The sequence below is a fragment of the Sorghum bicolor genome, chromosome 4, assembly GCF_000003195.3.
Source record: "Sorghum bicolor cultivar BTx623 chromosome 4, Sorghum_bicolor_NCBIv3, whole genome shotgun sequence".
In the NCBI taxonomy this organism is placed as follows: domain Eukaryota; kingdom Viridiplantae; phylum Streptophyta; class Magnoliopsida; order Poales; family Poaceae; genus Sorghum; species Sorghum bicolor.
The window spans coordinates 64,352,197-64,373,218 of NC_012873.2; the positions used below are offsets into that span (position 1 = coordinate 64,352,197).

The window sequence follows — 21,022 nt, forward strand, 5'->3', positions numbered from 1 at the left end:
ATATAAACTCACGGACATGTAACATCATTTGAATTTAGCCTGGATGGTACGAGAAGCAAGATCTTTTGGGTAGATACTTGATTGGTTATCAGTTGGGGCATTAATCAAGTTAGGACAAGCATTAGGGCCAAGAATGCAGTTCTACACCTCCGAATGATCTGTTTAAACTAAAAAAATGACTTTACCTCTTATTGGTCACAATCCATTCTATACAAACGATAATTCAATTATCACTCCAAGCTTCAGCACGAGTTCAGCAGGTGCAACCTTGCACATATCTTCAATGATTCATATTCAAACATCTTATGCTTCTACATCAGTGACCAAATAAAAGCCTGAAAAATAATATTCACATCAGCCATGACATATTGGCAGCAAATACCATTTTGGAATTTACATGATAAACAAGCTTACATGTACGTTGATCTACTTCGTGATCCAAGACCATTGATTCTATAATTATTTGAACATCAAATTGTGAAACTTGGAAGAACTAGCACGACCTATGTACAACAGATAACTTGTGAAACTTGCACCAAACTAGAAGCTCATTCTCGGCATGAGCAGTATTGCAATTTCCCATGGTGTTTGCAGGACTAAATAGAAGACAGAGTTCATATATTCCGCTTGTTCCTCCTGTTCTTTCCATGTTTGATTTGAAAGTTAATTGTCGAAGATGATATCAGATATGTGTTAATCGAATATCAGATCATTCTCTTCTTTGTGATCCTACGAGTAGAGACTCAAGATTCTGCATAAACAAAAGGCAGTAGAGGATGTTGAGCTATCACCAGCAATTAAATGATACAAAAAATAAGTCCCCTACCTTCACTGATCGACTAAGTTCTTCAATCTTATGGAGCACTATATTGTCAGGAAGTTTACCCTTAGAATAAAGGGCAGCGTGGATTGGGGAATCTTTGACCTGCAAATAGTAATTCCACCGTTAGAATCATGGACACCCAGCAAGAGCAAATAAATTTCAGTTCAACCAAACATATGACCAGGGCATACCTTTGCACTAGGTGAGTGTAATCCACTAGTTACATGAGAAGGGCCTTCCTCAGAGTACAATGTAGTTTTCCAACTTTGGACTTCTCTGATACTCCTGGAAGCTTCTCTGATTATAACCTTCACAAAATAGAAACAGATGTCAGCAAACAATCAGCTAAGAGGTGATTGGAGAAGTCCAAAAACGAAATGTTATTTTCAACCGTGAAAGGATTACTGTGGATATAAGATGGTAAAACAGATTAACAGGTGTAAAAATAAAATACACCTTTTAAGGTCCACTGCAAGCAGTAGCACAGAGCAATCACCTTTCTTAGAAAATCTGGATTATGGACACAATGAAATTGCAGTTCATCCACTGGAGCAGGCTTCCCATGGGCTATGCTTTCTATTCTAAATGTGTATAAGCTGTAAGCAGATTGTAGACAGCCTGCATAATAGATCCTTTTATCAGAAGCGTACAAACATACAGTTCTAACTTTTAAAGAAGGCCATTTCACAATTTTCTGTTCAAGTTTATGCATGAGATACGAACTAGTGTAAGATAGGCATATATTCCCTTAACTTTTAGATAAGTAAAATGTATTAACATGTCCATCAGTGGTTGTTTTCTCCTTGAATATTCAGTGAATTTTTACAAAGAACCAATGCCTGGTTGAAGTAGATAACTGAATTAAGCTTTCCATCAAGTCTGGGTATATAGGTATGCACAGCTCTCCTGCATTGTTGCGAGAAAAAATGCAGTATATAGATGAATTAGGAAAAACAAATGCTGGTGCTAGCAGAACTTCATATCAATCATAAACAATGCAGAAAGGGACCATAAAGTATTTTCAGCTTAGTAAAATGTAGAGATTGGTTTGTCGTATTGGTTAGCATAAACAAGAAGTTGCGAATAGATGAAATCAAAATAGGAACTACACAGTTATGTACCTTGCTCAATTATAACATCAAGAATCAAATGGAGAGGTACTTTAATCTCTTTCTTAACTGTCCCCATGAATGGCCAGTACGAAGGCCTAGTCACCTGCGAAAATTTCACACCCATTCAGCGTTAATCTGAGAAGTGAGAACTCCAGCACAACCAACAAACCAATCAAGACTCAAACACAACAGGTTTAACATTACCTTGTAGACTATCTTATTCTCGGTGACAAAGAGTTGGCGGGACAGGATGTCCCTCTTCAGCACGTATCTCTTGTACGGGAGGTAGAGAAGCAGGAGCAGCCCGATCCCCCACGCCAGGACAAGCAGCAGGGATATGAGTGCCCAGATGATGGTGTCGTACTGAAGGTAGTTGGGCATCAGCTCTTGGAACGAGGCCCGGTACACAACCCTCGCGGCGGCGTCCGCCTCCTCCTCTTCATCTCCTGCCTCGCGCGCTACATCCTCGATCAAGCGCGTACCGGAGGCGCTCCTCTCGCTCAGTGTCACGGCGTGGCCACTCAGCATGCCTTCCTAGTTCCGGCCCAGGAGACTGCACTGCACGGTCAGTAGCAGATACTATGAACCGATGAACCAACGAGCTGCTCTCACTCAGCGGCAGATTCACTTGTCCTCCCCAGAGAACCGTCGCTGACTGGCGGATGATGGTGAGTGGGGAGAGGAGAGAATCACCTCACCTGTAGCTGTAGTAGGTGAGTGGAGCCGTGGAGTGGAGGCAGAGCCGCAGAGCTCAAGCGGCGGCGATGGATGCTGGGAGGAGAGAAGGAGCGGCAGAGCCCGATTGCCCGAATCACGCCGCAGGACAGCAGGAGGTGGAAGCGAGTGTCTCTCCTTCCCCTGAACCGGAAATGTTCTTCTTCCCCACTCCCGCTGTCCCGTCTCTCTTCTCGCCGGAATCCTCTCGTCTCGTCGTCGCCGTCGCCGTCACGCGTGCGGAGCAAGAGAAGGATGGGTCATTATTGGGCCAGCGAAACGTGAGCCCGCCCGTGTATTAACTCCTGTGGGCTATGCACGGAACGTCGTCCACAAACGCAAAGCGTCGCGCGGCCCATCCAAAACACGGCGAAACGTCGTGGCGAGCCCGAGTACGAGGCGAGCCTGTGCAAACGAACCACTGTACAGAGTCTCTCCCAAGCCGGGGCATTCGGGTTTACCCGATTTGTTGGAGTCGGGTAATTGGTATCCGATATTAAACACTATTCATAATTTCGGGTACCCGATAATTCGGGTACGGGTTCGGGTATTCCCGATTTACCCAAATTTTCAAAAAACAACACACTATATAAAATTTCAATAGCAATTTATATATAATTTCAGCAGCAATTTGTATAGAATTTCAATAGCATTTTTGTAGAGAATAATATATTAGTGTCACTTGTTCAAACAAAGAGAATTATGTTCTAATAAATTGATAAGTTCTAATATTTAACTAACAACACATGATAAATACAAAGATATAGACAAATATTTGGGTAATTCGGGTAGTTCGGGTACCGGGAGATATTACCCGAATTACCTAAACTAATTTTGGGTAATAAAAATCGCTATCCGAATTTAGGATCGGGTACCTCGGATTCAGGTAATTGGGGTCCGGATACGGGTAATGGGTATCGGGTAATTTGTCCAGGCTTACTCGACGAAGCCAAACCACACACATGCAAAATCAAGGGTCTCGTTTAGTTCTAAAAAAATTTGTAAAAAATTTCAAATTTCTTATCATATCGAATCTTGTGGCACATACATAATAATATTAAATATATATTAAAAAATAACTAATTATATAGTTTGTATGTAATTTATGAGGCAAATCTTTTGAGCCTAGTTAATCCATAAGAGCATCTCCAACCATTATGCATTTGAAGTTATGCATTTGAGGCAAATTGCAAACCCCCAAATGAAAATGGCAAGGCTAAAATCGGGTGATCTCCAACCGTTATGCAAAATACTAAGTCCATCTTCTTTTTTTTCTCGAAAATTTTGTTTCGCGGCACTCCTTCCCGCGCGGCCAATCGATCCCACGCCAAACAGCCCGCCGTCGTCTCCCATTCACCAATTCCCGCGCCAAACAGCCGCGCAGTACCGATAGTGAGCTGCGCAGTTCGTCGTTCCCGTTCGCAGTACCGATCTCCCGTTCCGTTGTGCGCTGCTTCGTCCAAACGCGCGCGCGAAGCTGACAAAGGAGGACGCGCGATGCTTCTCCTATCGCGCGAAGTGGTGGCGGCGCGAAGGGAAACCGCGCGAAGGGAAGAAAAAAGCCCGCGAGGTGGAACCGACAATTCCGTGATCTCTATTTGCATAGCCGGACTCCTTTGGCATATATGCCAAGTTTTTCCCTCCAAATGCATAGCTATGTAAAATACAAAGTCCAAATACATAACGATTGGAGGGGTTTTTTTTTGAAGTTTTATGCATTTTGATAAATGCCCAGTCCATTTGCATAATGGTTGGAGTTGCTCTAATTGAACAATATTTGTCAAGTACAAACAAAAAATACTACAGTGTTTATTTTGAAAAAAATGGGAACTAAACGAGGCCCCAACCGATTGCTAACTTGTCACAACTAACAGGACCGTTGTCATAGCTTGTAACAGTTATAGAGTCCCGATCGTAGCTTGTCACAACTGCATGACCCTTGTCACAGCTTGTTAGAGGGTCCTTGCGAGAGCTTGTCACACTTAAAGGGCCTTAAATGGATTCAAATGAAAAACTTGTCAACTACAAAGTTACATAACTTTTCAAGATCTACAACTTTTATATTGGTAGTTTCTCCATTCGAGGTAATTTGCAAAAATTGAATTTCAAACTTAACAAATTCGAACGTAGTTTTTGATGACTAGATGATTTCAAATAAAAATTTATCAACTATAAAGTTTTATAACTTTTCGACATATATTTTGGCAAATTTTTTATACGAGTTCATTTAGAAAACTCAAAGAACAAATAATTTTAGATTATTTCTAGAGATGGTTTCCGTTAGAAATTTGATTTTTAGTAGTGGTTTTTTAAAAAAACCTCCTGTAGAAATACATGATTTCTATAGGTGGTTTTGTTAGAAAAACTGCCTGTGCACATCTATTTTCACTAGTAGTTTTCTTAAAAAAATCATTAGTTATACTAGCGATTTTTTAAGAAAACCTCCAGTCCACTCACTATTTTTGAGTTAGGACTGCTGATTTCTTTTCATAGGCGGTTTTTAATTAAAACCACATGTAAAAATTATACTTCACTGTCAGCGTAGAGCTTTTCTGTATTAGTAGTAGTTAATCTTAAGCGAACAAGCTGCACGATAATGCATGTGGTCTTCCTTCCAAGTCCTAGGCCTTGTTTAGTTGGTGAAAAAAATGGGTTTAGCTACTATAGCACTTTCGTTTATATTTAACAAATATTGTTCAATTATAGACTAACTAGGCTCAAAAGATTCGTCTCGCAAATTCCACGCAAACTGTGCAATTAGTTATTTTTTATCTATATTTAATGCTCTATGCATGTGTCAAAGAAGTCGATGTGATAGGGAATCTTAAAATTTTTTGAGTTCTTGGGGTGGACGTCAAACTTTGTTTGTATTTGATAATTATTGTCCAACCATGAACTAACTAGGCTCAAAAGATTTGTCTCGCAAATTACAGACAAACTGTATAATTAGTTATTTTTATCTATATTTAATGTTGTGCTACAAGATTTGATGTGATGTAGAATCTTAAAAAGTTTTTGGATTTTAGATGCAACTAAGAGCAAGGCTAATAATATAGCCGGCTGCTCGCTGTAAGATTTCTAGACAAATTTTTGCAGCCCACTCATATAGTGGTTAGCTCATCACTATTAATATATGGTCCACTTGTCTCTCTCATAAACTTTCTTGATTTTTGTATCTGGGCGGCTGTAAACTTACAGCCTGTTTTTTATTTTCTCTCTTTCTCTCTCTCTTCCACCTTAACATTTAGCTGGTTTAAGCCTACTGGAATGTAATACTTAGGTCTTGTTTAGATGCAATTTTTTTTTGGATTTTGACACTTAGCATTTTCGTTTTTATTTGACAAACATTGTCTAATTATGGAGTAACTAGGCTTAAAAGATTCGTCTCGTGATTTATAGGTAAACTGTGCAATTAATTATTCTTTTTATCTATATTTAATACTTCATGCATGTGCCGTAAGATTTGATGTGACAGAGAATCTTGTAAAATTTTAGATTTTTGGGTGTATCTAAACAAGGCCTCTAAACAAGAGCAACAACGCCCTAGAGTCTCTAAATTCATTTAATACTATGTCATCCGTCGCCATGCTCATCGCTCGTTTAGCAGACGATAATGAACGCGCCAGATTGGAGAATCCGCAGGTAAACTCTCCGTGCACGTAACGTGATCCTCCATCCAGGTCAACCGCAGAACTCCCCGGAGACGCCGAACCTGAGGGATCCGACGTGGAATCGAGACAACAAATTCCTTGGAGTACTGGTGGAGTACAGTTGAGCAAACGTCAAAACACTTCCTAAAATTCACCGATGTGCTATGTGTACCTACCTCCTCGTGACACGTAACACCTCGTCGCTCTTTGGGCCACTGTTCTCCCGTTTGTCCGTTGCACCGCCCAGTGCCGGGAGCCGCTGCCTTTCACTCCTCAAACCACACCTGGCAGACCATGCTAGGTCGCTGTTGCGCGTGAAACCGTCGAGGCGGCACGCCGGGACGAGGGCCGGGAGAGCCAGTGGTGCCGACGTGACGCACGTCGGCTGGCTGAGGACCCCATCGACAAGTGGTCCGTGCATGCGCGCGCCCACGGCGGGCGACGTGTGCGGGCACGAGTCGCTCTCGCGGAGTCGCAGTCCGTGTCCCAGACCGGGTCCGCGCGAGCGAGTATGGCTGGACCCTTCGCTTGCCGTCTCGAGCGGTCTCGGCTCGGTTCGGCTGCGCGCACGCGGCCACTGGGTCCACTAGGCAACTGGCGAGTACAGTACAGTAGCCGAGTAGCGGCAGGCTGGCTGCTGGCATGGCGCAGCTGGACAGCGCGTAGACTGGGCTGACGCCGATCCCTATCTGTACTCGTGTCCTCTCGTCCGCCGTGGCAACGGGTCAGATCGGATCTCAACCCTTCGTACGTCTGGGTAATCCGGTTGGTTTCGGCCGAGCCTGCCGTGTCGACTGACGTTGACGGAACAGGGCGTCATTGTCGTAGGAGAAGTCAAGTGGTTTGAAGTCTGATGTCCATACCGGAATTCCAGAACCTCGCCTGGTCGATCCGTCACCGGGTTTACTTTGGTTTTACAAGCGGTTAATATGTGATGGTTGTTTTGAAAAACAGGGTGGTCTATCATCTTTTTATTTCTTTTTTTTTTCAAATTTTAATTTTTGTGAAGGGAATATGATGATTTGAACCACCACCTACTCATCCCGTCTTCAAATTCTAAATTGAAAGTCGTTTGGACTTTTTTAGATTTATAATTTTATTATATATCTAAACATAATGTAGAAATTCTTTCTAGATCTCGTTCTTTTCACTTTCTAGGCTGAGACCGTCCAGCTAAATACGGAACAAGATGAATGCAAAAGTTAAACGAGCATCCCACACCCGAAATGTATCTACGTATGTAGTAAAAAAATTTACGATACCTAGAAAAACTTTAATGGCTTATAATTTAAATTGGAGGGAGTAATACTTTGTGGCTACTTAAATTTATAAGATAAACTCATAATGCATCACCTCATCTCAAAGACTAGAGGATTTATTATTTCACCTTTAGCCTATAACAGGGGTGAAGCTATATTAACCACATCATAGAGGGGGGGGGGGGGTGTTTGCAAAGGTACACCCTAAAAATGTGAAAAGTATGAATATAACTTCTATTTCATCATATCTGCACCCATATGAAATAAGTTACATATATTTCTCTAACTTATTCTAACTTCGTCACTGGGATGTAGTGTGTTGCTTGTAACAAAATTAAAGTGGACTATATTCTAACTTTAAATACAAGGACTAATTGCTTTTCGTAATAAAGCGGCCGGAAGGTGGATAGGATGATTGTATTACCAGCTTTAGCATTGACCCTTTTCACCCGTGGCCAAACTGAAGCTGATATGTGCATTCTCCCTTTAGTAGATTCCTGATAAGCACACGCGGTTGAATCCAGATTCCAGAGTGCACAAAAAAAAAAAACTTCCAACTCCAACGGCCCTTCCCGGTCGCGGCTTCTGAACTGAGCACCTGGACGGTAGGCCAGTCAAACTGCATGCCAAACAAAGCGCACACCTGCCCGCGGCTTCCTTCCGCGATACCCGCCGAGCGCCGCGGGATCGCGACCTTTTTGGCTCAAACTCCCCTGGAATCCCCTCTATATAGCCGGCTCCACACTGCATGCTGCGCAGTCAGCCTAGTCAACCCGGTCTCGCGCGTCTCCCGGGCCCTCTCGCCTCTGCAGTCTGCTGCACTGCCGGCTGCCGCGCGGAAAGGACGCCCATGCCTCGCCACGGCCATGCGCTGCTCGCCGCGCTCCTCGCGTCCGCGGTCGCCGCGGCGAGCGCGCAGCCGAGCTACGATGGCTACGGCCAGCAGGAGCACGTCAGCACGGCCATGATCGCGCTCCTGGCCGCCGTCGTCGCGGTGTTCGTCTTCATCGCCTTCTTCACCGTCTACCTCCGCCACTGCACCGGCTACGGGGCCAGGTCAGCCGACGGCGACGACCGCGCCATGCGCAATTTCGACGCCTTCATCTCGCGGTCGAGGAGGCAGCGGCGGCCGCGCGGGCTCGACGCCGAGGTGGTTGAGGCTTTCCCCACCATGAAGTACGCCGAGGCCAAGGCGCTCCGGGTCGGCAAGCAGGGCGGCGGCGCGCTGGAGTGCGCGGTGTGCCTCAGCGAGTTCGAGGACGAGGAGCGGCTCACGCTCCTGCCCAAGTGCAGCCACGCCTTCCACCCGGACTGCATCGGCGAGTGGCTCGCCAGCCACGTCACCTGCCCCGTCTGCCGCTGCAACCTCGACCCAAACAAGCAGGATACCAGTAGCGACGAGGAGCTCGGCAGTTTCCCTCCGATTCCAGTGGCGAGCAGCATCTCCAGCGAAACTGCGTTGTCAGGGCAGGGACCGCTACCAGTGGCCGTGGTGATCGATGTGATCACCGAGGCGGAGGAAGAGGTGCGGAGGCAGGAGGCACTGGAGCTGCAGCAGATAGGGACGCAGCGGCGAGCCGTGCGGTCGCGGTCGGGGCGCAAGCCGGCTCCGACGCAGCTCGCTCGGTCGCACTCTACGGGCCACTCCCTCGCCGTCCGGCTCGACCGCGACCTGGAGCGGTTCACGCTCCGGCTGCCGGAGCACGTGCGCAGGGAGATGGTCGCCGCGGGCGAGCACCACAGCATGCAATTGCGTCGCGGGCGAAGAGCCGGGGAAGGAAGCAGCCGCGGCGGCCGAAGCGCACCTCTCGGCCGGCCGGGCAGATGGCAGTCGCTTCTGGCGGGGACGTTCTCCGGGAAGCTGTCCTTCTTTTCGGCGTCCAGGAGGATAACGGTTAGCTCCGAGCTGGGAGAAGTGTCGTCCTCGTCGTCCACGAGGGGGAGAGGGAAGCGCGTGGCCGCCGTTGATGCCGCCGACGTTCCAGCTATAGGGAGCGTTCGCCTTGACCGCATCGGAGGCAGCGGCGGGTCCGGTGCAAAAGCTGGCGCTGCGTCGCGCGAGGTGGCGGCAGCGGCGGACGAGGAGAAGAAGGCAGCAGCTACGCAGCAGGTTCCCACGTAGAATGGGAACAGCAGATTTGAACGTTTTGTACAAACTAGCTTGAAAGCGATCTTGTTTCACACGCGAAAGAAATGGCCCTTTTGATCTGCGGGCCAGGGAACAGGGTGGTAGTTCTCCAAATTCGGTTGAAGTTGAAAACATGAGATTTACAAATGCTATTTTGCAATTTTGTGCAGGAGCAGAAACGTAACCTACAGGCAGAGATGTCTGAACAGAAGTTGAATTTTCTGCTCTGTATCTATGCACTTTACCAAGTTGTGCATTCGTGCTTCACTTCCTAGCGCTGATCCTTTCTGTTGGTATGCATTTTACCAGATTTGTCATGCATTTTGCTTCAGGATCAGGGCCCTGCTGCGAACTGATATCGCCGTCATGTTTACCACGTTTTGGATACTATCATGAAGCGAATTCGATGGAGTGAATTCACATGCTCCACCTCAAAACGCACATGATTGATCAAAGAAATAAATACTACTACTAAGTTCAGCTTGCTGACCATACTCGCAAGAAAGAGCTCTTCTTTTTTCAACCATATATGTGTAAGCTTGGATGGGATCCAAATGTTCCAATGGCTGAACAATGTGTAAGGCCTTGTTTAGATGCGAAAAGATTTTGGATTTCGCTACTGTAGCACTTTCGTTTGTTTGTGGCAAATATTGTTCAATCATAGACTAATTAGGATCAAAAAATTCATCTCGTGATTTACAGTTAAACTGTGCAATTAATTTTTATTTTCGTCTATATTTAATGCTTCATACATGTGCCGAAAGATTCGATGTGACAGAGAATTTTGAAAATTTTTTGGTTTTTTGGGTGAACTAAACAAGGCCTAAGTGAAGAAAGGCTGCAACCATCGTACGTCAGCTACTCAGATGTTCTTTGTTCATGGCCCAGAATGAAGCTGAAGTAGCTTTGTTAAAACTTTCTATTCATCTGCTTCTTCTTGCAAGAAGGTTTGTTTAAAATTTCAAGTGCTGTCCGAATTTGTACAGTATGACACCGATTAGTACCTAATAGATGGTCCCAATAACAAATGCCAAATTCAGAGTTGATTAGCAAATGCCCCAGATATTTCTTTTTCCTCCTCCAGAATGTCAGCAGTTATCTATAGAAAAAACTTGAGAGGTCGGCAGGAGAGAAGAAATGGATGTGCTTCTGCCTGACTTTTACGCGCACGCAGTGCAGAAAGAAACAGGCAAAGCACACGAAGACGGGGCATGCCGCATGCACACGCTCTAGACGGAGACGGAGAAGCAGGCAGGCAGCAAGCTGGTTAAGGCCAGAGGCAGGCAGTCAGCGAGCTTTGCATCGGTAAAATTTAAGTGCCGTCACATCCTATCTTATCCAATGTTTAAATATATGTATAGAATATTAAATATAGACTATTTATAAAATTAAAAATATAACCAGATAGTAATTTACAAGGCGATTATTTTAAATCTAATTAATCTATGATTAAACACTAATTATCAAATAAAACGAAAAAACTACTGTATCGTATCTGACCAAACAACTGTTTTTCAGACAAGGGAGTTAATACAACTGGTTACAAGTTGACAACACGGCGCTGAACTGTCGAATCATGAAAACATGCAGTGAACCTCTGGACAATCAAAGGAATTGGCACTTGTGACGACAACCTACCAAGGGCTTCTCTTTCTACTAGCTAAAATTAGTTTAGCTACTCTTAAGTGACTAGTGAGACTAAACTATTTTAGCTTATTTTTAGCCAATATATTTGAAACTTTACTACTAAAGTGACTAAAATTTAGTTAGCTAAAATTTAGCAAGGGAAACCATAATGCTTTGCTTCAGGATAAGACGTAGTTTTCGTCCGTTTCAATTTTTCATCACCGTCATATATACTTTCTTTCTTTTTTCCTCCGTTCCGGGAAAATGAAAAAAGATAAAGTTTTTTTTCCTTGCTATTTATGCAGAGTTTCATTTTCAACGGGAAATGATTGTAACTTGCATTTTGTTTTTCACAGATGCACAAATGCTTCAACAAGCTGATCCTTTCTATACGGCTCGTGTGAAATTCTTGCGTTTCAAAGGAGTTCATAATCCTCTATAAAGGAATAGTACAAATAAAATATAGAACTCTATATAGAGCACTAACAGGCAGATTATTTTCTCTCCTTTTTTGTGAATTATAAGTACATACGCAGATGCTTAACACAAACGCACACTAATCCACTATAAAGGAATAGTACAAATAAAAAAAGAATATCTTCCTATATGACGTATAAACCTCTTTCTCAAAGCTAATAACCGTGGGAGCTCAGTGTGCAAAGAATACAGATTTCATAGACTGGTGAAGGATCTTGTACGGTCGAAATGCTTCAGAAGCTCCTGTGTAAACTGGTTTGGGTCCATCCGAGTTAGACATTAGTGGTTCGACTGCTGGATGTTCACATGTTTCATGCTTTTAATTTGAGACTGTCAGGCAGAAGTCTACCAAAGGAGGCATAGCCAAATAGCAAATAGTGATATCAACGAACATCCTAAAAGTCACCAAACAAGGACAAATAACCAACTCAATCTATATTTCCATGATGAAGGAAACCAAAATTAAAATCGATGCCCAAGCAAAGGAAATGTTAGCAGTTTTTCTACTGTAAGAAAGATTGAACTTAGTAATGGGGGGCCAGTTTATAGATCTTAACACACAGCCAACCCAGTATGTTTTCATTTAGTTTGGATCATTAACCAAAACAAAAAAATGAAATAATAGGAAACCCTATAAGGGTATAGGATAGATTCATTTCCCTGTTTTCGTAATAACTAAAACAAAGAGGAAGGACTGTTCGCTGATTTATTATGAGAGAAAAACACTGCTGAATGGTCTGCAGATAAGCTCAAGCGAACAGCGCGCACTGAGGGGGAGTTCAAAGGTGTAAGAGTAACTAATTTACATAAGAGAGGGAGGCTATGCAAAAGTAAGAGCTGTATTCACCAAAAAAGAAAATCAAATTCCAACTGACGGCAGTGAGGCCTTGGAATAAATATACTAAAATAGTGGTACTGAATTCATGCCACAAAACTAGGTGTTCTTTTACATGGATAAAGTAAATGCATCCAGATATGAGATATCTATAGCTAGCGAACACAACACACTGTTTACCAGGGCACTGCCATAAAGCGCTGCAGGGCAATTCTTGAACCATTCAAAGTTGAAAATATTGTTTATAATATTGAAATAAGAATCATACTTCAGATTGAAATATTTGATTAAATAAAAAATAATTAACAGTGTGACAAGTTCATACATAACTTAATTCAAGTACAGCCAACATTTAGACCTGAAACACAGAGAGCACAGAGTAACATATCATTATATCCATCTGAAAATGGCTTACCTGAAATTATAGGTCTTTCATTTCAGCACACAAAGGCAGCATCTGTTGCAAGAATTGGTGTGCACCAAGGAACTGCACAATAGTTCAGCAAGAGGCTGGCAGAGAAGACTGGACCGACTATCTTTGCCTTTGCTTCTCAGTATCCCTAGCATGCTGCTGCAAATGCACCTCATCTTCATGAGGTATTTTCCCAGCACAAGCAGTAGCATAAGCATCTGCAAGCCCTGCAGTACTCTTGTTGTAAGGATCAATAAACTTCTGGACAAATCTCTTCTCAGTTAAACAAACAGTATTATAAAAGTCAATGTTTTCCTTCACAAGCCCCTTCGCCTTCAGAATCTTGATGAAATAATGCCTGGGCATCAGCCGCCTCTGCATGCTATAGCCCAGTATTGCTGGCCTACCCAAGATGTACTGAACCTTCAACCCAACATCCACCTTCAGGAACTTCATTGTGCTACTCAGCTTGCCTTCTGATATCCTCAGAATTTGGGGAAACTTGCGCACCACAGAAGCCAGCTCTGCCTCTGAGCATCCAAGAGTCGCCTTCATGACATCCATTTTTGCACCAATGGAGTTGGGACCAACGCAACAAACGGCCCACAAGGCACTCTTGAACATCCCTGTATTGCGCGGCACACCAAGCTTCTCAGCACATGCCACCCTTTCCCTGACATTCTCGGGCTTCATGGATATCAGTATTGGGAACTCTAAACTGTTAGAGGCAGTTAGACCGCACTGCTGTAGGAATGCTATGTTAGGCTTGACCACATTCTCAAGGCTCCGACCGAGGAGGATCCGATTGATCTTGATGGCGGAGTGCAGCAGATCGAAGCTACCCATGAAGGAGAGATAGAACTGGAGGTGGGAAATCATTTTGGGAGCGCCGAAGATGTTGGGGACGATGGCCATGAGGCGGGAGATTTGGGGAGGGGATAGCCCAATGCTGATGAGCTGAGCGAAGCGAGGGGTTAGGGTTTTGTCCACCTTGGAGCAGAGGAGCCGCGGGTACCTGGCGATTCCAGCGGCGATGTCGTCTTTGGCGAGGCCGACGCCTGCGAGAAAGGCGAGGACAGCGTCGGGTTGGACCGGGGACTTGAGGTGGGTGAGGTTCTTGGAGGCCCTGCCCGCTTGCGCTGGGGTGAGCCCGCAGGTGGTGACCAGGTATTCTTCAGCGACGAATCGGACGCGGGAAGTGGCGGTGGTAGCGGTGGAGAGGAGGCAGCGGTGGCGAGGCGAGGCCGTGCGGATGGAGGACAGGAGATGATGTCCAAGGCGCAGCATCGCGACGGAGCGCCGCCTCGCCGGGGAAGAGACGCGCGGACGGCGGGAGAGGTTTTGTCGGCCGGGCAAGTTGGTTTACAGGGAGGTCATGGCGACAGATTGGCCCCGCGGCGGCTGTGGTTCGGTGGTCGTCCAAATTGGCGGTGGACGACCAACGGTAGGCTTGTGTTTGTGTCAGGGGCGAAGATGGCCGCCGGTGGAGGGGGCTGCGGTGGCGGCGGCGGTCTCGGGAAAAGGGAGGGGAGGGGGAGCCGGAGTGGGAAAAGGCTCTTGGGCTCAAGCTACCGCTGGTGGGCTGTGCATTCGAGCGGGCAACACAAAACTCTCGGTCCACCTGCGCTTCGGTTTTGTCCGCGGCGAAGCCCATCCGCCTCCGCATTTGGCCATTCGATACAGCGAGCGCAGACATCGCCGGGGACGCCCTCGTCATCGGCTGCCTCCAACCTCCAAATCCGCCATGATGAACCTCCCTCCCCGGCTCCGCCATCTCTGCCGCCTTCTCGCGGCCCCGCCCTTGCCAACCCTCGCCGGCACACACTCCCCCAGTCCACCCTCCTTCCGACCGCCGTACCCCACCCGAGCCCTGCCGCCGCGGTTCCTTCTACCCAATCCCCCAGCGCGGCGGCTCTTCTCCGAGCACACGATCCTCCCCACTCACCTCCAGGACGAGCGCTACGCCACGCTCTCTGATAGGATCTACGATGCCGTGATTAAGACGGGGGCGGAATCCAACGAGGGCACGGAGGCCGCGCTCGACGCGTTGGGCACCGAGCTGACTACCCCGCTCGTCGCCGACGTGCTGCACCGCCTCCGCTACGAGGAGAAGCTGGCGTTCCGGTTCTTCGCCTGGGCGTCCCACCAGGATGGGTACAGCCACGAATCGGCGACTTACAACGACATCATCGACATTCTCTCCGGCACGCGGTACAAGAGCCGCCAGTTCGGTGTTCTCTGCAACGTGCTCGATCACATGAAGCGCCATGGCACGAGGTCGGTGCCGGTTGAGGACCTGCTGGAGATCCTGCGCGCCTACACGGAGAAGCATCTCACGCACATGAGGAAGCTGGCAAAGAAGCGGCGGGTTCGATTGCGTACGCCGCCGGAGACTGACGCGCTCAACGTTCTACTGGACGCGTTCTGCAAGTGTGGAATGGTCAAGGAAGCAGAGGCGGTGTTCGGCCGCGTGAAGAGGAGGTTGCTGGGTAATGCAGAGACATACAGTATCCTGTTCTTTGGGTGGTGCCGGGCGAGGGATCCCAAGAAGGCCATGAAGGTGCTCGAGGAAATGATTCAGATGAAGCACACCCCGGAGAGTTTCACCTACATTGCAGCCATCGAATCTTTTTGCAGTGCTGGATTGGTGTCAGAGGCAAGGGAGCTGTTTGAGTTCATGAGGACTGAGGGGTCGACGATATCATCACCGACGGCCAAGACATATTCGATTATGATTGTTGCATTAGCAAAGGCTGACCGGATGGAGGAGTGTTTTGAACTGCTTTCAGATATGAGAAGCTGTGGCTGTATGCCTGATGTGAGTACTTATAAAGAATTGATTGAAGGGATGTGCTTGGTGGGTAAACTGGATGCTGCTTATCGTGTGTTGGAGGAGATGGGGAGGGCTGGATTTCCTCCTGACATTGTCACGTACAATTGCTTTCTTAATGTGCTTTGTAGTCTTCGAAAGGCTGATGATGCACTTGAACTCTGTGAGAGGATGATAGAGGCACATTGTGAGCCCAGTGTTCATACCTATAATATGCTGATGGTGATGTTCTTCGAGATGGGGGAGGCACATAGAGCATTAGATATATGGCTTGAGATGGACACAAGAGGATGTCAACGTGCTATTGATACCTACGAGATAATGATCGACGGTCTCTTTGATTGCGGAAAAACAGAACATGCAACTTCTCTTCTAGATGAGGTTATAAACCGTGACATGAAACTTTCATACAAGAAGTTTGATGCTATAATGCTGAGGTTATCAGCTGTAGGCGACCTTGGCGCGATACATCGGTTGTCAGAGCATATGAGGAGATTTTACAATGTTGCGATGTCGAGACGATTTGCAATCACTCAGAAGAAGAAGAGCATAAGCCTGAGAAGGAAATGAGTGTCGTGGCAAATCCTGCTGTTGTTTCTTGTTACCATGGATAATCAGGAGCTTATTCGAAGGTAATTGATGCTGTGTTTTCTCTGATTTTACTGCCAGCTATTCGTGGTAAATATATTAAAAATGTGCTTTGGATTGTGGTCTAGACATGGTATTTAATTTGTTCATGCAATCTGCAGTACATCTGAATTTTGTAGTGGCAAAACAAATAACATATTTCAATCAAGTTCTTCTCTTATTGTATAGCTTTTCCTATACTTGCTACCCTGTTGCTAAACTTGTTTGTTACCTTGACCTCTCATCCCAAAACTAGTGCAATGCCTGCTAAGAATGCAGTGAAATCTATGTATGTACAGAAATACCAATACGAAGTAGGATGCTTTTCTTTTACTATTTGGGACACTAATCTGGTATGCCACTATTTATATCCTTAATCAGTAGTCCAATATGTGTTTTGCTTACCCTCTGATATATTAAAAAAGAGCCCTTTAAGACATTGAAAGAATTTACAAGGTGAAACTTTGGCCATCATTTTCCTAAAAAAATAATATTAATATATATATCATGAGGTGTCTAGCTGCAAAACTTTGTTTTTTTAGCTTATCATGGTCAAACCTAAAAATGTTTGACTTAGGACAAACCTAAAACTACTTATTTTTATGACCGGAGAGAGTACTGAATAGGAAAACTTTTATCAGTGTGTTATAAGGATATTTTACAGTTGATTTTACTGGACTAAGTTGAATTGGCTTAGTAGTTGGTTTCTCCAGGACACGGTGTTTCAAAGATGTGTCTGTTTGAATAATTGCTAGTAGCTAGGTGACTCAGTGAGTTCCTGTCACTGATTTTAAGACCTAATCTATGCTGAAAGATAAGTAAGCAACCAAGCTTTTCTACTCTCTTTTTAGAGCTAACATCACCAACGAACTATCATTGAGCAATGGACACAAATGGTTTGGAATGCCTTGTGTAACCAAGCTATTCAAGATCCCGATGGCCAAATTCTTCTCAGGTTGCCAGATATATAAGAGATTTATTTTCTTATCCCCCTCTGGGATCTAAGCAGGAGGGAAGTGGAACCTTCCTTGAATTCCAGTTCTGATAATTTAGGGCAAGAAAGAGTTAATACCGGATAGTTGTTGAGCCAATAGGTATTTAGCAATTTTCGCAATAATAAGATCTGAAGGTGCTAGGTAGCATTTATGCTGGTTCAGACTGCAATTTTATGAATTGGTGATACCTGAGCTTTTATCAGGTGGATCCTTTACTTTTCAGTTTGCTTATGCTGAGCAGGAGTAAGCATGATTTCGTTGTGCAGGGTGGTTGATGTGTGCCACAGCACGTATTGTTGGAACAAATTCCAGTGGAAGAAGCATTGCAAGACCTCATTCATTTGATGAATTGAACCGGTGCAGTGAATATCATTGCATTTGTATTGTAGAAAACGTGTACAAGGTAACCCCTCAACCCCACCCATTTACTGTTGTGACGTGCACGATACACCAATCCACTGGCGCCAGAACTATTAACTGCAGTCTTGTTTTGTTTGAATCCCAAGAGGACCTATTTTATGGCCTTCTTGTTCATGTGGGACCCTGTTCTTCCTTACACTCAGATGAAACATGTAACTGTATAAGCCTAGAACTGAAATTTTGCCATTAAACATGTGACAAAGACCACTTTCCTCAACTCCTGTCTATATGTTTCTCAATATCAAATTTTGGGCTGTTTCAAACTCTGCTGCTTAAGGAAACATTTTACTGATAGCTTGTTTATTATTGGTCAAACATCCAGTTCATTTTCACTAAAATAGGACGGTGTTGCACTTTATTTTGTTTTAAAGAGCATCTTTGTTCTATTAGTAGTGTGCTTTACATGTAGAGGGTGTCAATGACAAAAATTTGGTCGAATTGGCTGGTGGCTAAAGTTGAAGACCTAACTGTAGTACATTTAGTGTGTGCACTGCAGCTGCATCAAAATTGTGGCTACACTGTCGAACTAAAGATTCCAATCTAGTAAATGGTTTCATGGCTACAGCACTCAATGACTCGCTGATTAGTGGTTACTACTGCCGAACCAAGAAATTTAGCACACCACTAACATCTGTGTAACACAGCCAAGATTCGACCACTTGTGCGGTAGAAGGATAGTCGTTTTATACTCTCCGGCTTGCCTCATGATGTATAGGTAACTAGGTATCTATTTGGTTACTTGATTTTTAATAGTGATCCTAGATGCACATAGTTTGGTAAGCTCAACTAAAGTTCAGGCTGGTACTTCCATACTTGCAGGTGACGGCTACTGGTCATCAACAGACATATCGGGGCATCGGGCGAAAGCTGCCAAAGGCATATGACCCGCGTTGGCTTTGGCTCTCTCTCCTGTCCCTGGGCCTTGTTCAGCTGCTGTAAACCTAAGGCTGTAACCTACTAATCGCAATCAAGGGCTCAAAGGCTGTGAGCCTGTGAGCACCTAGGACGGCCGTAGGCGTGTACCCTTCGCTCCAGCCGAGAACCTGGAACGCACCATGCCAAGAAACCTTGGAATTGAGAGCTTCGGATCATCGGATGCCATCAAGCGAGCCCAGGTGAAATTCTCTGAAGTCGAGACCTCATGGCAGGGCCCGGCGGACGGGCGGAGCGCTTCGGAGTTCGCGGGTTTTCATGAGTCCCGAGGTAAAATATGGCTGGCTCTGACGGAAAAGATATCTCTGCCAGGGTTCCTGTCCGGCCGTCCGCCATGCATGATTCCCCGCGTCAAGCAGCTGTCTGAAATCCGCATATTTTTTACTGCTCGTATATTTTCTTTTGGCAACCTTTGTCTTCGCCATTAGAATCTGTCTGTATGCCAAGCGATGCGACATGGAATTTCACAGCAACGGGATAAATGGTACAGGAATTTAATAGAAGAAGAAATTCGTTTTTACAGGAAAAGTGTGGGAAATAGAAAAAAGAACTCTTGCACTCCAAAGGGGTTCTATGGCATTTCGTTTTTTGATAGGGTATTTCGTTTCATGGACTACCTCAGCTAGAAATGTAAAAGCTTTTCGTTTGTCCTTTGACTAGTAACGATCTTACTGGTGTGTAGTAGCTTTCGTGACATGAAATTGATGTTATTAGATTCATATTTTGAAGCTGTTAGTGATTTATTATCAAAACATAATATGCGATTAGAATAACTGTTAGTCAAAGGAATAAAATACAGTACGCCTTGCTTTTATTTTTTTTTCAGATGGAGTATAATTTCTGCTAACTGTCACCACAAATAAAAGGAAAGAAGGAAAAGACATCGATCGCTCTAGAAAAGGAAACATAATCAAGATTCAAGAAACACTTATGTGTGGTTCACTCTTAGATGAAACAAGCAAGTAAAAAAAATACCCAAACTAGGTGACTAGGTGATTTTTATTAACATGAAAATATTCACTTATAAATTATCCTAGTGGTTAGAATCCTAGGGATTGGTGCAGGTAGACTCACTTTATGAATCAGGAAAATCAAACGAATTAAGAGAGAGAGAGAGAGATGGCCACCGCTAGCGCTAAGAATCCGTTTGTTTGTTTTATAATTCCGTATTTTTTTTTATAGTTAGCATTGTTCACTCATAACCATGACAGCGGACAGCGGTGCATTTCACTCCGCAGGTGCAGATTGCACACGCACCGGCTCAGCTCAAAAAAGCGTTGGCGTGACCTGTGTACCACCTGACGCGTTTGGTGCGACGGCGAACCCCGGCCGGAGCCTCCGTCCGGCCAGCCATCTCGCGCCGGTGCGGCAGCGGCACAGGAGTAAAAGCGAGCTATAGAGCTCGCGGTGTGGCTGAACAGTGGCGGGGCGGGGCCCGGGTGCCCCGCATGATTGAGCACTCAACAGTAGCCCGTTGCATGCCAGGAGAAGCCATGCTCCGCAGTACCTCACCTGTCACTGTATCTTTCAGCAGTTGGCCGTATGAAAGACTCGAGACCCAGTTTCGAGGCCTTGTATAGGGGTGTTATTCCAAAAATTTTGCAAAATTTTTTAAGACTTTTCATCACAGCAATTTTTACGGTACATGCGTAGAACATTAAATATAGATAAAAAATAATTAATTATACAATTATTTCATAATTAGATAATAATTATCAAATACGAACGAAATAACTATTTTACAAAATTTTCTGCAACTAAACAGGGCCTTAGTTTCTAAAAAATTTGAGAGAATATTTTATGAGCCACTATAAAAAATTATGATTTCTTGTGAGCCACTAAAAAGTTCAACGGACTTCAGTGCCACTGCTCCAAATATTTTTTGCCCTCCAGGCCACTGTCGTTAGATTAGGCTCTAACAGTGTCAAACCGCGGATGTAAAAAGTCAAAAATACCTTTAGGTGTAAATATGTTGTTAATTTTTTTGAGCATCTTAATGACTTCAAATGGAAAAACTCAAAACTAAAAACTTATAAATCTCATCGAGATCTATACTTTTCGTATAAAAATTTTCTTCGTTCAATATCTCAAAAACATATGATTTTTCTAAGATATATATTAACCATATCAAAAACATATCTTTTTTATGAAATTAAATGAAAATAATTTATATATATAAAT

At 44.7% G+C, this 21,022-nt stretch overlaps 4 protein-coding genes across 11 annotated transcripts; 2 read left to right on the forward strand and 2 right to left on the reverse strand.

Annotated features, from left to right (window-relative positions):
* On the reverse strand, positions 155–2,922 carry LOC8075182. 5 transcript variants are annotated; one of them, XR_002452391.1, is made up of 8 exons: positions 2,629–2,922; positions 2,140–2,488; positions 1,945–2,038; positions 1,320–1,441; positions 1,015–1,131; positions 827–925; positions 415–751; positions 155–335 (listed from the first exon to the last, which is right to left on the reverse strand). XR_002452391.1 is itself a non-coding variant. In XM_002454536.2 (7 exons), exons 2-7 carry the CDS (start codon positions 2,461–2,463, stop codon positions 710–712), a joined length of 798 nt encoding a protein of 265 aa, XP_002454581.1. In that variant the 5' UTR covers positions 2,464–2,493; positions 2,634–2,912; the 3' UTR covers positions 155–709. The 5 variants fall into 5 exon arrangements, 1 of the variants encoding a protein (XP_002454581.1); XR_002452390.1 differs by having other exon boundaries at positions 2,634–2,912; XR_002452388.1 differs by having other exon boundaries at positions 2,140–2,493; positions 2,634–2,912.
* Positions 8,292–9,986, forward strand: LOC8078900 (E3 ubiquitin-protein ligase ATL31). The gene has a single exon (XM_002452819.2). The coding sequence runs from the start codon at positions 8,307–8,309 to the stop codon at positions 9,678–9,680; it is 1,374 nt and encodes a 457-aa protein (XP_002452864.2). The 5' UTR covers positions 8,292–8,306; the 3' UTR covers positions 9,681–9,986.
* Positions 12,854–14,553, reverse strand: LOC8075183 (transcription termination factor MTERF8, chloroplastic). The gene has a single exon (XM_002454537.2). It carries the CDS (start codon positions 14,321–14,323, stop codon positions 13,157–13,159), a length of 1,167 nt encoding a protein of 388 aa, XP_002454582.1. The 5' UTR covers positions 14,324–14,553; the 3' UTR covers positions 12,854–13,156.
* LOC8078901 (pentatricopeptide repeat-containing protein At1g73400, mitochondrial) lies at positions 14,646–19,569 on the forward strand. 4 transcript variants are annotated; one of them, XM_021459906.1, is made up of 4 exons: positions 14,646–16,498; positions 17,755–17,891; positions 18,553–18,631; positions 18,706–19,569. In XM_021459906.1, exon 1 carries the CDS (start codon positions 14,781–14,783, stop codon positions 16,434–16,436), a length of 1,656 nt encoding a protein of 551 aa, XP_021315581.1. In that variant the 5' UTR covers positions 14,646–14,780; the 3' UTR covers positions 16,437–16,498; positions 17,755–17,891; positions 18,553–18,631; positions 18,706–19,569. The 4 variants fall into 4 exon arrangements, with proteins under 4 accessions (XP_021315581.1, XP_021315580.1, XP_021315579.1 ...); XM_021459905.1 differs by having other exon boundaries at positions 18,728–19,569; XM_021459904.1 differs by having other exon boundaries at positions 18,553–18,623; positions 18,728–19,569.

Coding starts and splice junctions, on each gene's coding strand:
- LOC8078900 (XM_002452819.2), top strand. CDS start 8,307: ATGCTGCGCAGTCAGCCTAGTCAACCCGGTCTCGCGCGTCTCCCGGGC.
- LOC8078901 (XM_021459906.1), top strand. CDS start 14,781: ATGATGAACCTCCCTCCCCGGCTCCGCCATCTCTGCCGCCTTCTCGCG.
- LOC8075182 (XM_002454536.2), bottom strand. CDS start 2,463: ATGCTGAGTGGCCACGCCGTGACACTGAGCGAGAGGAGCGCCTCCGGT. Junction 2,039..2,139: donor AGAATAAGATAGTCTACAAG/GTAATGTTAAAC, acceptor AAATTTTCGCAG/GTGACTAGGCCTTCGTACTG. Junction 926..1,014: donor TACACTCACCTAGTGCAAAG/GTATGCCCTGGT, acceptor TACTATTTGCAG/GTCAAAGATTCCCCAATCCA.
- LOC8075183 (XM_002454537.2), bottom strand. CDS start 14,323: ATGCTGCGCCTTGGACATCATCTCCTGTCCTCCATCCGCACGGCCTCG.